This window comes from Columba livia, chromosome Z (genome assembly GCF_036013475.1).
Source record: "Columba livia isolate bColLiv1 breed racing homer chromosome Z, bColLiv1.pat.W.v2, whole genome shotgun sequence".
Lineage (NCBI taxonomy): Eukaryota > Metazoa > Chordata > Aves > Columbiformes > Columbidae > Columba > Columba livia.
The window spans coordinates 49,763,388-49,778,728 of NC_088642.1; the positions used below are offsets into that span (position 1 = coordinate 49,763,388).

Sequence of the window (15,341 nt, forward strand, 5' to 3'; positions counted from 1 at the left end):
ATGTACCCACTTCTTCCTCGTAACTCAGAAACTGCAGCCAGGCAACCTTCACATACCTTTGTCCATTCCTCCATCTCTCACTTGTGATGCTGCTGTGTCCATGAGTCAGTTCTAAGCACAGCAAGGCCTGCTTTCACCTTCCTGCCAGAAAGTTGCTTGGTTTTGGACATCTGCTAAAAGATTTAAAACTGGTGCTTACTCCCTCAATGTGAGCAGAAAGGCAAAGGTTTGAATTTTTCTAATTTACCACCACCTAATTAAAAGATGGGGGGGGCATGTTTTGGCCAGTCTTATTCATTTTCTAAGAAAGTCCCACTATTTTGAATGTAGTGTGACTCAAATGAATACAGTAGGATTTTATTTCCACAATCCCACACCTGTTTCAGCAGAGAGTCCCAACAACTTTCCCTGTAAGCTTCTTTTATGGCAGTTACAATTACTTCTACACCAATGAGTTCAGTTCTGTCTTTCCACATGTGCCTTGGTCTCTGAGTGTGATGGCTCCTTCTGCACTATGTATAGTAAAATCCTCCATATACTCAAATTCTTGTATGACCTTAGATGTGCAATTGTTTAGATTTCAAAACAGATCCCATTTAGAAAGTAACCATCTGTTATCCTGAAGGAGTGTAACAATGTGTGAACCACAAATATAAATTGAAATACAGTTAATGTGAATACTATGCTGGTGATAGGTGTTAATTAATGGTCTTAGTAAAAGCAGCACTGTTCATAACCACAGACTAGCTGCAGTGCTGAATATGGAACCAAGGAACAGAGCATGTGTATCTCAGTGTTGATAAGCAAGTGAGGACTGGGAAACCAGGATACAATAAAGACTGACTCATTGCCTGCCCTTCCAGGCTTTGCTTTAGTCACCACATGAGACTACATGTGATAGCAGCTTTAGGAAGTTGTAGAAAGAAGATACCCAGACTTAGATGATGGAATTTTGCTTTGGAGATGCCAACAAGATACAGCTGCCCACCTGCAATGCATATAGACAGTTCTGGATCACAAAATGTGTATGCATTGTCTTTGCATCAGCTTACCTGGAGCTCCATAGCACACCTCTAACAACTCAATCTTCAGATATGGTATGAATTCCATAATTATATGTTACGCTGGGAAAAACTAGAAGCAGAGAAACTTGGTCACTTTCAAATTAAACAGAGATTGGGAGCCCCAAGGTAACACTTGAGGCTCAGAATATTGTTTTTAATCTCAGAGTGAGAGGTAAACATAACCAGTAGATCACTGCATAAATGAAACACAACTAAAAATACTATCTTCTGTGTTTAAGCAGGCAGGCTTTCTGTTAAAGAAAGCTTGGGCCTCAGACAGTCTTCCTAGAAACCTGGGTACATTTTGAAACCAAGCTAGAACTATAACCAAAGCACATAATCACAGTAAACAGGCTCATTTCAGGACAAAGCACCACTCACTTCCATGCAATCATTTCCTCTGAAAACCATTTTGATCCAAGCATAGTAATGTTGGTGAATTTTATTTTTGCGCTGGAACTGTGACCTCATGTTACACTCAGAAAAAATACTAATCTCTGAAAAATATTTTCTATGATGCTCTGTGTGCACTTAAGGTTATTAGTTTGAGAAGGGTTGGGGAAGCTTAGCTACTGACTATACAAAATTGCTGTTTATTGTTCCAAGGACCTATTTATTTATCAACTTCTTAAAAATCTAAGCAGGCACAGTTACTGGGTCAGCATGATACAAACATTTCCATGACAGTATTTGTATCTGTTCACAACCTGCCTGCACAGTTTTGTTCGGATCATCACAGCTCACACCTCAGTTCCTACTCAGATAGGAATCTGAGAATGCTCCTGTGCTAAATTATTTCAACTTGTGTTTGAAGTACTGTACCACTGTGCTTAAGTTCTGTGTTTTGTATAGAAAATAGTTGTTCCATTATAACTTCTTTAGTTAATACTGGCAGCATTTCTTAACATTGGAGAGTCATGAATTGTATTGAACTTGATCTAGGGAAAACTAAATGAAATTGAGGAGGTAGAAGACTTAAATCCACCTCTGGATTTGCTCATCTGTATGCCCATCTTCATCAAACTGATAGAAGAAAATTCAAGATTGCCCATGTGTTGATATTGTCTACACAGAGAACACAAAACAGCTAGAGCTGACTCTTATCAGTGCCTGGTCTTAACAAACAAGTCAGCTGTACAAAAAGCAAAATACGGTTGTGCACAGGATGGAAATGGTATGAAATGCAAAGAGCTGTCACGTATGTATCGACTGTTACTTGTTTTCTGAAGAATACCTGTTTGCAGTCTACTCTTTCCTCTTACTGCAAAAAGAGCTAGTGATGTTTCATTTTGTATGCAGTCTCAGTTGAGATGCAAAGTGAAAGATTATGTTTATATTAAAAATGGATATTCAAGGAATAATTACAGCATCTGAAGAAATTTCCAAGTATCCGTTTTAGATCTGTATTCTTCAGCCCAAATGTCAAAATTGTACAGCTTAGGTGTGACAAAAACTTCATTAATTTCCATATTTCTATTCCCAGAGAAAAAGTAGGAGTTTTGAGATAAATGTAACTATTTTCTGCATATTTATGATGGTTTCATCATATTCTGGCATAAGGTCTTGCAGTTTTCTTCCTAGAGCTCTCAAAGGAATCTTCTAGATAATAAGCCCCAAAGCCAAAATGTGTGTGCCTGAAAACTCCTTTCATTGCAAGTCACAGAATCACAGAATATTAGGGATTGGAAGGGACCTCAAAAGATCACCTAGTTCAATCCCCCTGCCAGAGCAGGAACACCTAGATGAGGTTACACAGGAATGTGTCCGGGTGGGTTTTGAATGTCTCCAGAGTAGGAGACTCCACAACCCCCCCTGGGCAGCCTGTTCCAGTGTTCTGATACCCTCGCTGAGAAGAAGTTTCTTCTCAAATTTAAGTGGAACCTCTTGGGTTCCAATCTGAAACCATTACCCCTTTGTCCTACCATCGGTTGTCACGAAGAAGAGCCTGGCTCCATCCTCATGACACTCACCCTTTTTACATTTGTAATCATTAATTAGGTCACCCCTCAGTCTCCTCTTCTACAAACTAAAGAGACCCAGCTCCCTCAGCCTTTCCTCGTAAGGGAGATGCTCCACTCCATCATCTTCATTGCTCTGCACTGGACTCTCTCAAGCAGTTCCCTGTTCTTCTTGAACTGAGGGGCCCAGAACTGGACACAATATTCCAGATGTGGTCTCACCAGGGCAGAGTAGAGGGGGAGGAGGACCTCTCTCGATCTACTAGCCACCCCCCTTGTAATACACCCCAGGATGCCATTGGCCTTCCTGGCCATAAGGGCACAGTGCTGGCTCATGGTCATCCTGCTGTCCACCAGGACCCCCAGGTCCCTTTCCCCTACGCTGCTTTCTAGTAGGTCATTCCCCAATTTATACTGGAACATAGGGTTGTTCCTACTCAGATGCAAGACTCTACACTTTCTCTTGTTATATTTCATTAAATTTTTCCCCGCCCAACTCTCCACACCGTCGAGGTCTCGCTGGATGGCAGCAGGGCCTTCTGGCATGTCAGCCACTCCTCCCAGCTTGGTGTCATCAGCAAACTTGCTGACAGTGCACTCTATTCCCTCATCCAAACCATTGACTAATATATTGAATAATACCGGACCCAGTACTGACCCCTGAGGCACTCCACTAGATACAGGCCTCCAAATGGACTCTGCCACATTGACGACAACTCTCAGGCTTCTTCCCTTCACCCAGTTCACAGAGTTCACCTCACTATCCAGTCATCCAGACCACACTCCCTCAGTTTAGCTGTGAGGATGCTATGGGAGACTGTGTCAAATGCCTTACTGAGGTAAAGGTAGACCACATCCACCACCCTGCCATCATCTATCCACCTCGTAATACGAGAACTGAAAGTATGTATCAGTTTTAATTGTACCTTGAGAATTGAGAATAACTTCTAATAATTGAGTAATCTGAACTCAAAGTGTTAGAAATGTAAGCACTCATAAGTGGACTAATACTAATTCTTTTAGTTTGAAGTTTTTAAATTGTAATCAACAGACCCTTGGCTTGCATAGGAAGTGTTCCTTTAGCTCACCAATTGCATGTATGTTCGGCCTGGGACCCCAGTCACAAGGACTGGCTGTCAAATCTCAACACAACAACTGATGGAGAATACAGGCAAACCAGGCTGTACTTCAGATGCAACATGAACATTCCTTGTGAAAAGATGGTACCATTTTTGATATTTGCTTCTACACACTTGGGCAAAAGGAGGAGCTGGAAAATGTGTTATTCTTAGAGTTGACCTGACATTAACTTGGAAGATAACAACTTAGCGTACAGTGCCAAGTTTAAAAATCCAGGGGTAAGGAAAACTCAGCACAACTTACATAAATGCCACACAAAGTAAAAGTAAAACCAAATAAAAGTATTTCTTCAATACCAACAAACAAATGTGTTCTATTTAACAGTCATAACGTTTTCTGATTAGCTTGCAAAGATAGATAATAAAGACACATTAGACACATATACTTCATAAATATTTATTAAAGCAAATAATTTTTCTTTCTTAATAAAATATGTGCTAATCACAAAAAAAAGTCTTCAAGAAAAATAGGTTTGTGCATATATATGTTTTTTACTGTACAGATTTTGCAAAGTAAGTGTTTGCATAGATTTCACAGTTCTCCATTATTAAAGTTTAAAACAGTCTATCCTCCTGAAGTTCTTCAGTATTATGAGGAATGATTTGGTTCATACTGAATATAGTACATAAAGCAATACAAATAAAACAATAATTGCAGTTTATGACCTACTGAAACAGTTAATATTCAAGTTGAAAACAAAATTTGTTTACAAGTAAAGATAAATAAGCCTTACTGTTCTTGTTCTGGACAAGTCAAAATACAGAGTTTTCCATTATGCCTTGTCTTGCTTTCATCTGCCAACTTTTTAGCTAGAAAAATTCTGAAAGATATCTGCACCCTCAAGCCAGTTCCGAAAACAGGATAGCCCTTTGTCTCTGATCTGTTTTCTTCCCTTGTCAGTAATGACTTCTCCAGTTTGTTTCACAATCACCAGTTTAGGAATTGCTGTTATGTTGTATTTCTTCTTCAGATCACTGAGGAGAAAAAAAAATTAAAAATAAAACACGCCGTTAGGGGGCATTTTAAGAAAAACCCTAGCCTCTTAGGAAGGGTACTCTGGCCGGGATGCATGAGCAAGCAGAAGTGATGAGTGCCTGGGCAGAGCACGGGGTGGAAGGGGGAGATGAACAACACTGCAGCTGGGAGTTCACATGGTGCAGCTCAGCTTGGGGAGCACTGCAGTACCCTGGCTGTAACTGCTCTGGTGTCCCCTCCACCTTGTTTTCACTAGCCAGGAACTGATGTCTCCTGGTCCCTTTTTATTGGATAGGAGGAGGACCTCACTTAAACTAGCATCAGACTTTTACTCCTCTACGAAGATGATGTTCAAGTGTGCCCATCCCACAGAGCAACTTCCTCTAGTCTCCACTAAAACACAATGTACAACCCCTTAGTGTAAACAGAAAAAATTGCAGAAATGCCTTAAACTTCCTCAGTGAAATAGGCCACCTACATCCAGAAAAGAAAGGAATCAAAATATTGATAATAAGGGCCACCCATCTAAGCTGTCCAAGAATAAGATGTCAACTTCTCCTCTGTCCATCACACAGACAATAGTCACCATTTTTCTATGTTAGAAGATGGAAAAATCCAGATAGGTTACAAATAACTCAGTGTTAAATAGCCTGCTGTTTATAACAAAACATAGTTACAATACAGTTAAATTTAAAAGCCATACAAACAGTCATGTTCCATGTACAAATCCAGGATCTATTCAAACAATTGATGAGTAGGTAACCCAGGAAAAATTACTAAAAACACTCTGAAAGATGGAAGCTTAAAGGGATCAAAGTCAAGACAGATGGAAAATTAATACATGTATTATTAATGCTGGAAATAAAAATAACATTTGGGAGGTGAAAACCTAGAGGACACACAACATCCAAGGAGAAACTAAAGTACTTGCTGACCGTGACACACAACAAATAAGAAGGCATGACTACTAATTACAAACCACAGAGATGATAGTGCACAAAAAGCAGGCTATCAGCCACATGAAATCATAAAATAGAATGCACTGTTTATACAAGTGAGTTAAAAGAGACAAGTAAGACACAAACAAAAGGAATATGCAAAAGCAGGAGAGAGAATCAAAAAACACCACATAGTAATCCATGTCAGCTGAGCATGACACAGGCAACAGAAATTGCAAGATGAAAAACATTTCCAGGGAAAACAGTTTACAGCTATGACATGGTTTGTTTGTTACAGGATAAAGGAGGGGAAAAGAGCAAGGCACATGGGTCTTTCTTTATAGAAAGATTTTATCTTCTAAATTCACCTCAATTGGAAAGGTGATGTTTCTAGTGCAAATGACAAAGTAAAATTCAGGACACAAATAAGCCAGAATAGCCAATTTTGAGACTAGGACTTCATCACCAGCACTGACAACAACTTTTTTATTAATTCACAGCAGAGGTAATTAAAAGAGTCAATGAGCTCCGAGCTCATTAGACATGTCAATGGACATCCAACAAAAATCAGTTAGTTGTTGAGAGAACTACTCAACAGTAGGAGTCTCAAGTGTTTCAGGAGCCCAGAATCACTACATTGGCCTGGCTGTAACTCAGAAACAAAAGCACATAAAGAATATCTGAAGTTTCCTGCTATGTTGATCGGGAGACTGCAAAAATTATTTCTTTCCTAATACATGACAATAGTAAAAAACCACTACTTTCATTAACACTAAATGTCCAAAGAAGAAAGAAAACCATTCGTTGAGTACAAATACGCAGACAAAGAAATGTGTTTAGACTGATGGTCATGAAGTCAGAACCACACCAGGGTGTTTCTCCATTCTTTTCAAACTAAGCCTGAAGGTAGGAAAACTATAACCTATCTCCTGCCATGTCACATTATCCATGTGTCACCCTCAGCACACCTATTAATTGAACCAGATGTTTACATTAGAAACCCGTGAATGAAACCGTATAGATGCTAATGAACTCATAATGTCCATTTTGGAAGGCAAAAGTTAAAGAAAACATCTTCTAGCACATCATCCTCCAAAAATTCCACCATTTTAGTGGTACAAATGCAAGCTATGGTGACAGACATACTGGTATCTAAGAGGAAAAACGAGGAGCATAAAATCTATACCTAAGGTGCAAGTTCTGCAGTCCAAAAGAAATTCCAGAGAAATGTAACTGGTTTTGAGGAAGAGGTCACATGTTTCAGAAGGGGTATAAGAAACAGGTTAAGTGAACTGCAATAGTTCAGCTAGAAGTAACAACCTCCCCAGAACAAATATAATCTGTTGTATGGAAAACTACTTCCCTGCATTCCTTTCTATCAAAGTTGGCAGAAATTAAGCACGTGTAGAAGAACCAGAGGACAGAGACACCACAAACAGTAAGGGAATAGTCATCTTCCAAGATATGAATAACATAATTCTCAAAACAAAATGTAAACACTAAATGGAAATATAGTAACTGAGCACCATCACTACAAAGAACAACATCTGCTGTGTGAGGCTCAAGTACCAAAGAATTTGATTGTAGACATTGTTAAAAAATACAGGACATTAATATATAGGCATTCTCTACTATTTCCTAGAAAAGAATCCTAAAAATACGGAAAATACTATTTAAGTGAAATACTGGCCCAGACAAGGCATTCCTGAAACACATCTTTCCTTCTGTACTTTTCCTTATGAGAAGAAAAATCAACAGGTGAAGGATACTGCTCTCCCATTAACTAAGTTAGCTGAGCATTAATGCAGGAAATATTACAGGATCAGCTACAATACAGTCCAGCAACAGGTTTGCTTTCTCAGTGAATTCTGAAATAAAGCAAACAACTAAGAATCCACACACACCTTTCCAAAGTCAGCTAAAATGGGAGAAAAAACTTTCCAAAGAAAGCTCATGTGGAAACCATGTAAAAGACTACCACCTCATCTCACTTGTGTGACAAACAAGGTGGTTGGAAGATGTATTTTACTGGTTCAGTGGACAGTAAGATAGCTTGAGATGTACAACACAGTTGTAACAATCAGAGACAGAACAGTAGTAAACTGAAGGTAATTTGCTACAGACTGGAAACTAGCACTTTGCTGTCCTAAGTGAATGCATATATGGCTTATCCACTCCACCACAGCTTCTTGTTTACACAGCTTCTCAGCTGAAGATTGCTTGCCTCAAACCAGACTGAAGCATGCACAGATTTTACTTACATTTGTGCACCACCTGTAAAATGAATACACCTGAAGAAGGCTCAGCAACAGTTCTGCAGATAATGTTTCTTAATCACTGTGTATGTGTGTGCAAGTGCTTACAAAACACACTTTTTAAACCTGTTAGGATCATCCTCTCCTGCAGGGATCTCAAATCCTGTGATTCACCTGCACAAACTACATATGTGCCATGGGACAAACTTCAATGCCAATTTATGAAATCAGTAACTATAAACAGAAACATCATGTGCTAAAATGCCAATTCTCTTCGAGTAAAATGCAGTGAAGTAACTAATGACTTTCTTAAAAACCAGTTGCCTAGCTATTCACAGGTAAGTGTGAAGGTACATACAATGTCTTAATGACTAAAAATCCAAACCAACCCAAAACTCCCAAAAAACTAAGACTCAAGCAGACGAAGCAGAAAAGGAGGCTCTAATAATATAGAAGACTGAATAAATAACTTTTGTACAGACACAGGGAATCTTATAGTCAAATCCTTTGAGGTATTAGACCTCGGCCATGCCCGTTAGAACATGAAAGTACTGCCTTCATTTGCACATGAAATACCAAAATGATTAAATTAAGATTGAGGGAAACTGGAAGTCATTGCAATTGTTAGGTCTTTTGATTCTTATGAAAAGGCTGAATGAAAGTTCCTGACAGCACAGATTTTATATTATTAGGTCCTACTGGCATTGGGCGGGATGGAGTTTATTTCCTCCATAACAGTTTGCATGGTGCTGTGTTTTTAGATTTGTTATCAAAAAAGCATTGATAACGCATCCATGTTTTAGCTACTGCTGAACAGGGCTCACACAGCACAGGGATATCCCATACCATATGACACTGTGCTCCGCAATAGAAGCTGAAAAAAGGAGAAACAAGGGATGAATGTTGGTAGTCAGGTCATTGGTCTCCCCACTCAACCACTACACATGATGAAGCTTTGCTATCCTGGAAATTGCTAAACATATGCCTGCCAATGGGAAGTAGTGAATTAATTCTTTATCTTGTTTGGCTTGTGCTTTCACCTTTGCTTTATCCATTAAACTGTCTTTATCTCAGCCCACCAGTATATCCATTTTCACCCTTTAGATTCTCTCCGCCATCCCACTGGGCCAGGGAGCAACCCAGGAGTGGTGCTTGGCTGTACCAGGACTAGCTCACAAAACAGGCGAGTATTTTCACACAAGGGCTTAAGATCTATACACAAGGGGGTTTTTGGGATATAGACAACACAGGGCAAAATTCATATTGGGAACATAAATGGTACATTTTATACACTTGTATAATGCAGTATCTGACAATATTTAAATTTTAACAGCTTTTCCTTGAAAGTGACAGACACCTTGCTAATCTGCTTCTAGCAGTACACCCTGTAATACACAGCTGTATGTCTATTTTGTTTTAGCTGTGAACTTTCTGTATTCCTAAGTGTTAGTCACATAAATGAGCACATCATACAGATGGGATTCAATTTGAAAGTGTCTGTTGAGATTTTGAGATAGCCTCAAAAGACTAAGAACAGGCAATAGTTCTTAACTGCTCAGATACTTTCACTCCTCTCCTTCTGCCTTCCTTCTTTGCTGACCCCCACCCATACATCCCTGTATGGGCCAATTAATCCCTGTAACTAAAATTTCCTGATATAAAACTACTAGCATGTGCTGAGCGCCCACACGAAAAATGACACCTTTCACTGTAGGGCTCAGTATAAAAGCAGCAATTTGTCTTTGCGTACCATAACTAATACATCAGTCCCCATTTACTAGCATTTATTGTTGGCATGTTCTGTCCTACTCCTGCTTTTCCTCTCTTGTATTCCTTTTCTCCTCATAGTGCTCCACTTCCTACTAGATTGTGTTCATACAGTCCCGCAAGGATCAAAAGCCTGTGGCTCAAGCAGCAAAAATCAATATTAAAGCTGTCAAAAATTAAAGTCAAGGCACCAGGACCAGTATTTCCTGTTAGTCGTGCCACAGATTACATGAAGTAGTAAAGGTGCAGTCCTGCTTCGGAGAAGTAGTCAGGAGTCAGGGAGTCTTGAGATCTTGCTCTGAAATCAGAATTTTGCTCTTCTCTTGGTTTGTGCATGCAAGACATCACATTTCATACACTACAGATATGAATGCAGGGTATTTCTTAACCCAAGAAAATAAGGTATTTCTGTCCCAAAGAAACTCCGTGCTTCCATTTATGAAAGGTGTTTTAGATGGCAAATTTGAAACTGGCTCCTTTGGTGGTAGAAGATACTTCAGTCTGTGCTGCAATTATGTGTCTTAAACACTGAAGTGTGAAGCTAGCATAATTTATCTTCACTGAAGGTACTGAAATGCCTTCTTTATGTAGTCCACAAAAGAACAATCAACTTGAATTATTTAATATTTTCTATGTTAAAATGTAGGACTAATTGTTTACACATATGTGAATGATTATATTAATAATCAAATTATTAATTTATATTAGTCAATGTTAAAATTTTATTTTTACTTAGAACTAGTATCTACCCAGAGTTACAGTTTCATTTAGCAAACGAACACTTGTCTGCTCAAAGTCTACAATGATTCACCAGTATCTACGAAGACAAAATACCAGGTAATTCAACCTAAGCACCCTGAACATCTCTACACTGCCATTCTTGTTATATGCAAGAAACACAACAAAATCATTGTGCTTTCATATCCCTCTGCACTTTGTTCTGCAGTAAACCACCATGCAGCTACCTATGACAGGACAGTGTTTCTGTACAGGATTCTGAAGGGCATTATGGACTGCCACAGAAAAGCCTATTAAACTATCTCTGTACCTCCTTTCCACATGACTTGGGCAAGAGCAAAGTCAGAAATAGACCCCTAATCCACAGAAGCTGAAGCTGCTGTAAGCACATTCCCATGGTCTATGCCAAACAGCTTGCTGGATGCAGGAACTTCAAGTGCTGCATTTCAGTCCGGAAATGTGCCTGAATTCTATTAGAATTAGTAGTTACCAGATAAAATTACTGCCTGGGGAGCTTTTGGAGAATTATGGAAAACAGCATTGCTATTTCAATCTATTTTTAAGTCAATGGAAACTGTCATTCAAAAAGCATAACATTAACTGGCTGCTGACATCCAGAAAAGAGACAAGGAAGGAAGAAATAGTTCCCAACTTCAGCTTGTTTGCTCAGGAGGCTTTCAAAGTGCAGTGACAAAACAAGATTATTAAACCTGCTCCACGTAATGTGAGTAACTAGTAAACTGCACAGCTCTATCCCAGGTAGCATACAGGGATGGATCTAGGGTTAAATGAACAAGAGAAGTTACTGGAAGTACTAAGAATAGAGTTCTCTTTCAGAAGAACAAATCTTGTTTTAATTATCCAGTCTATGTTAAGAGTCACACTAATTCCTTTATTTTTATGACATCTGCAACAATATTTTCCACAATCTAGCTTCACATCAAGGGGGAGCAAAATACCTTTACCAGTATTTACACATATTTTAAGTCTCCAGTTCTAGGCATTTCAGTAGTCCTAAATGTCTTATCTGTGCCCCTGTAATCCAAATCTATACTTCTTGATATAAACTAAGTCAGATTTTTGACCGCTGTCCAAATGAGTTGGCACCCTTGACTTAGGGCATCAGAACAGTTCTTCGTAATATCTTTCACCCTGTTGCTTACACATGGTCATGTCCTTTCCTTTTGTTGTTTTACTGAGCAAGTTGCCTACAGGAATGCCTCTTTGGAAACCTATCAGTACGAGAATTTTACATTCCAGTTACCATGTGCATCTGCCACAGATAAACTCCAGCTGTTATTACCTTTTCTTCACCTAGCTTACCCATACGTGTCTGAAATTCTTCATAGTTTGCTTTGCTCTCCTTTAAGTTGTTCAGCTATAAGTTTTTGCTACTCCTTCATTTGCCTCTTATCCAGAGCATTAATAAGTTAGATACTCCAGAACAACCTTAATAACAACTACTGCCATGCTGAAAAACAAACTCTCGATTGCCGTTTGCCATTAGCTTGGCTTTGACTCACTATTCGTGTCATCTTATTAATATTTGGGGTCTTTATTGAGCCTTCGTCACAGATCTTTTAAAACCTAAATTAAACACACAAAACTAGTTTTCCTTCACTTAATTCCTTAGAGATGTAATGGACTAAAACCAAGCTACTTCTCTGAAGAAAGTAAGCTGCCAGTTTAGTGTTAGTTTGCGGTACACCTCTGTGGCAGCGGACGGAGAGCCAACTAGTATCGGCCGCTGCCCGAAGGACAGGACTAAGGCAGGGCTGGACTGATGGGGCGCTGAACGGGGCGCTCCTCCGACTGAAGGAGCCGTAAGCCGGGTTTCAGAGCGTCCCATGGGGAGGGACGGCGCGGATCAAGAGGGCAGGTGGCAGTCGCCGGGAGCTTTTGTATCAGAGACTTCGCTGTTAGATTCCGCTGCTGTTCAGTACCCACGCCTCCTGCCCTCTTCCGTGCTTTGGAAGGGGGCTGCCTGCGGAGACGCTGTCTGGGGGCAGCCCGCCGTGCCCCGTCGCCTCCGCCGCCCCCGTCCCGAGCACCCTGGGCGGGACAGCCCGACGAGGGGCCGGGGGTCGCCGCCACCGGTACTCACTGCTTGTAGGGGTCGTGGAAGGGAAGGGCCAGCCAGTCCCCGTGCATGGCGTGCATGTAGCCCGCCATGTCCTCGGCGCTGTGGTCGGAGGAGATGAAGACGACTTCGAAGGGGGCGGGAGGCTGTGTCTCCTCCAGCAGCTCGGTGTAGAAGTCGCAGAGGACCGGGGTGAAATCACGGCATGGCGAGCACCAGCCGGCGGAGAAGTACAAGCCCACGACCTTATTCTGCAGGGCCTCCTCGGGATCCACGCTGCGGCCGTCCTTGCTGACCAGGAGCCGCCCGCTGAACACATCCACCATGCTGCCAGCGGCCGGACCTGCGGGACGAAGTGCAACGAAAGATGGCACTGGGGGCTGCAAGCCCAGGTGTCCCCCGGGCACGGGTCCGCAGCACCCCCACTCTGGGAACCTTCCTCCCCGCGCCACACAGCCCTCGAAGAACAATTCTCCGGCTTTGCCCCGGACCGCTGCCGTCACCTTTATAAACCACCACCGCCCCGGTCCGCCCGCCGCTGACTGACAGCGGCACTCGCCAAGGGCCGCCTCGGGAGGGCGTGGGCCTGCCCGCCCTGCTGCCCGCGGGAGCCAGGCGGGCACCACCTCGGCTCGGGGACGACAGGGGTGGCAGCGCAGGTGAAGCTGTCAGCCGTGCGGGGTAACGCGAGGCAGTGCGCTTCCCCGCCGGGGCACTCCGCGAAAACGCTTTTTTAATTGGTTTTGGCGGTGGTGGGTTTTTGTTTTTGTTTTTTTTTAAGAGTTTCTAGGGATACCAGTCGCGCCCGGAGGTCTTAACCCTCTCAGCCTTGCCGGACAAGGACAACGAGGACCGCGGAGGGCCGGGTCCAGGGCGGTCCAGCTGCGGGGGTTGCCGCGGGGTTGCGGTGCGGAGGTGCCCGTGGAGAGAAACGCGGCTTTTCTCAAGAGGGAAAAGGCCCCGCTCCTCGTTTCTCAGCCTGACCTACGCGATTACCTTACTAGGCTACTGCGCAGCACAAGAGGTTTGATCTGGAGATGTTTTTTTCTCGTGTTCCGCTAAGTGCCAAATCGCCTTTTGAGAGAGCAGATACATTTCAAGACTTCCTAAGCTTACTGAAGATGCTGAACTTCTAATAAGTTTAAGCAGTAATCACCCTCACATCCATGTCAGACTTCTTCAGCTTGTCATGGATTTCACCTCTCCCAAAAGGCTCATCTGAAGGCTTGATCAGCCTCGGCACTGAACTTTTCTCATTTTGTTGGAGATGCGGCACTGATGTTTTTTTCTGGCACAGAAAAACAGCCGAATCCTGGTTATAAAAGGGTCTTTCTATTCTCTGTCCAAGCAGAGGAGGAATTATCATTTTTTTCCAGTGCATTATTCATATGTTTGGGGTGAAAAACGATTTTTTTTTTCTCCAGCTGACACCAAGTTAGAAATTAATAAAAATAGCATTGCATTACAAATATGCAATCTCTTTTCTGCATAAAGCAACCTACAGAAAGGAAATGAAATATAATTCAGCTGTAGGAGACTTAAATTACAGTTTAATTAGAGGGTCATGATAGGGTGATAACCACATCTGGTACCTTGTCTCATTGTCATTTATTGCACAATACACAAATAAAAGATAATTTATCTTAAACGAAAAATTACCAGTATTCCCTAAAACAAAGTCTAGTATTTATAATGGGTACTTCAAGTGTCTATTCATCAATCTACCATGGAAAATATTTCATATCAAGACTGTTTATGCAACTGTATTTCAGACTTCTACTCTTTGGCTGGTCCCCCTTTTTTTTTTGAGCTGCAGCTCCTCAAAAAACTGTCAACTTTGCTTTCAGAAAAGACAGAGTTGTGACAATTGTATATTGTGATTCAAATACTGAACACCAGAACAGAACTGATGTTAATCATGATGAGTGCTCGGTTGGGTAAATTGCAACTAAGTTCATGTTGAAATGAACTCTAATTTCTACATCTGACCACCTACTGACCATATAACATGCACTGTGAGAACTCCAGCACTTGAAGTCAAAAATTCAAATTTATTTTTTTGTAAAAACAGACTGAGGACAGGTCTCCTCCCACACACACACCTCGGCTCTTGAGATCTTTCTGAACTGTTTTTGTTCTTCCACTGACTGAAAATCTTTTTGTTATCTATTGCCACTTTCTGTCCTTGAAAGAAACAAAGTATCATTTTAAAAGTTTGACCATGGGAAGGAAATCCTGAAGCAGCACTACAGAAATAGCACAGCAATGTCAGTTGTTTGGTTTTTTTTGGTTGGTTTGGGGTTTTTGTTTGTTTGCTTTGGGTTTTTGTTTATTATTATTATTATTATTATTATTATTATTATTATTATTATTATTATTATTATTATTATTATTATTATTATTATTATTATTATTATTATTTTGTT

General features: G+C 41.0%; 1 protein-coding gene across 1 annotated transcript; it reads right to left on the reverse strand.

Moving 5' to 3' along the window:
* Positions 1-4,753: 4,753 nt before the first annotated feature.
* NXNL2 (nucleoredoxin like 2) lies at positions 4,754-13,432 on the reverse strand. Its single transcript, XM_005512105.3, has 2 exons — positions 12,940-13,432; positions 4,754-5,136 (listed from the first exon to the last, which is right to left on the reverse strand). Exons 1-2 carry the CDS (start codon positions 13,239-13,241, stop codon positions 4,968-4,970), a joined length of 471 nt encoding a protein of 156 aa, XP_005512162.1. The 5' UTR covers positions 13,242-13,432; the 3' UTR covers positions 4,754-4,967.
* Between the last annotated feature and the right edge of the window lie 1,909 nt (positions 13,433-15,341).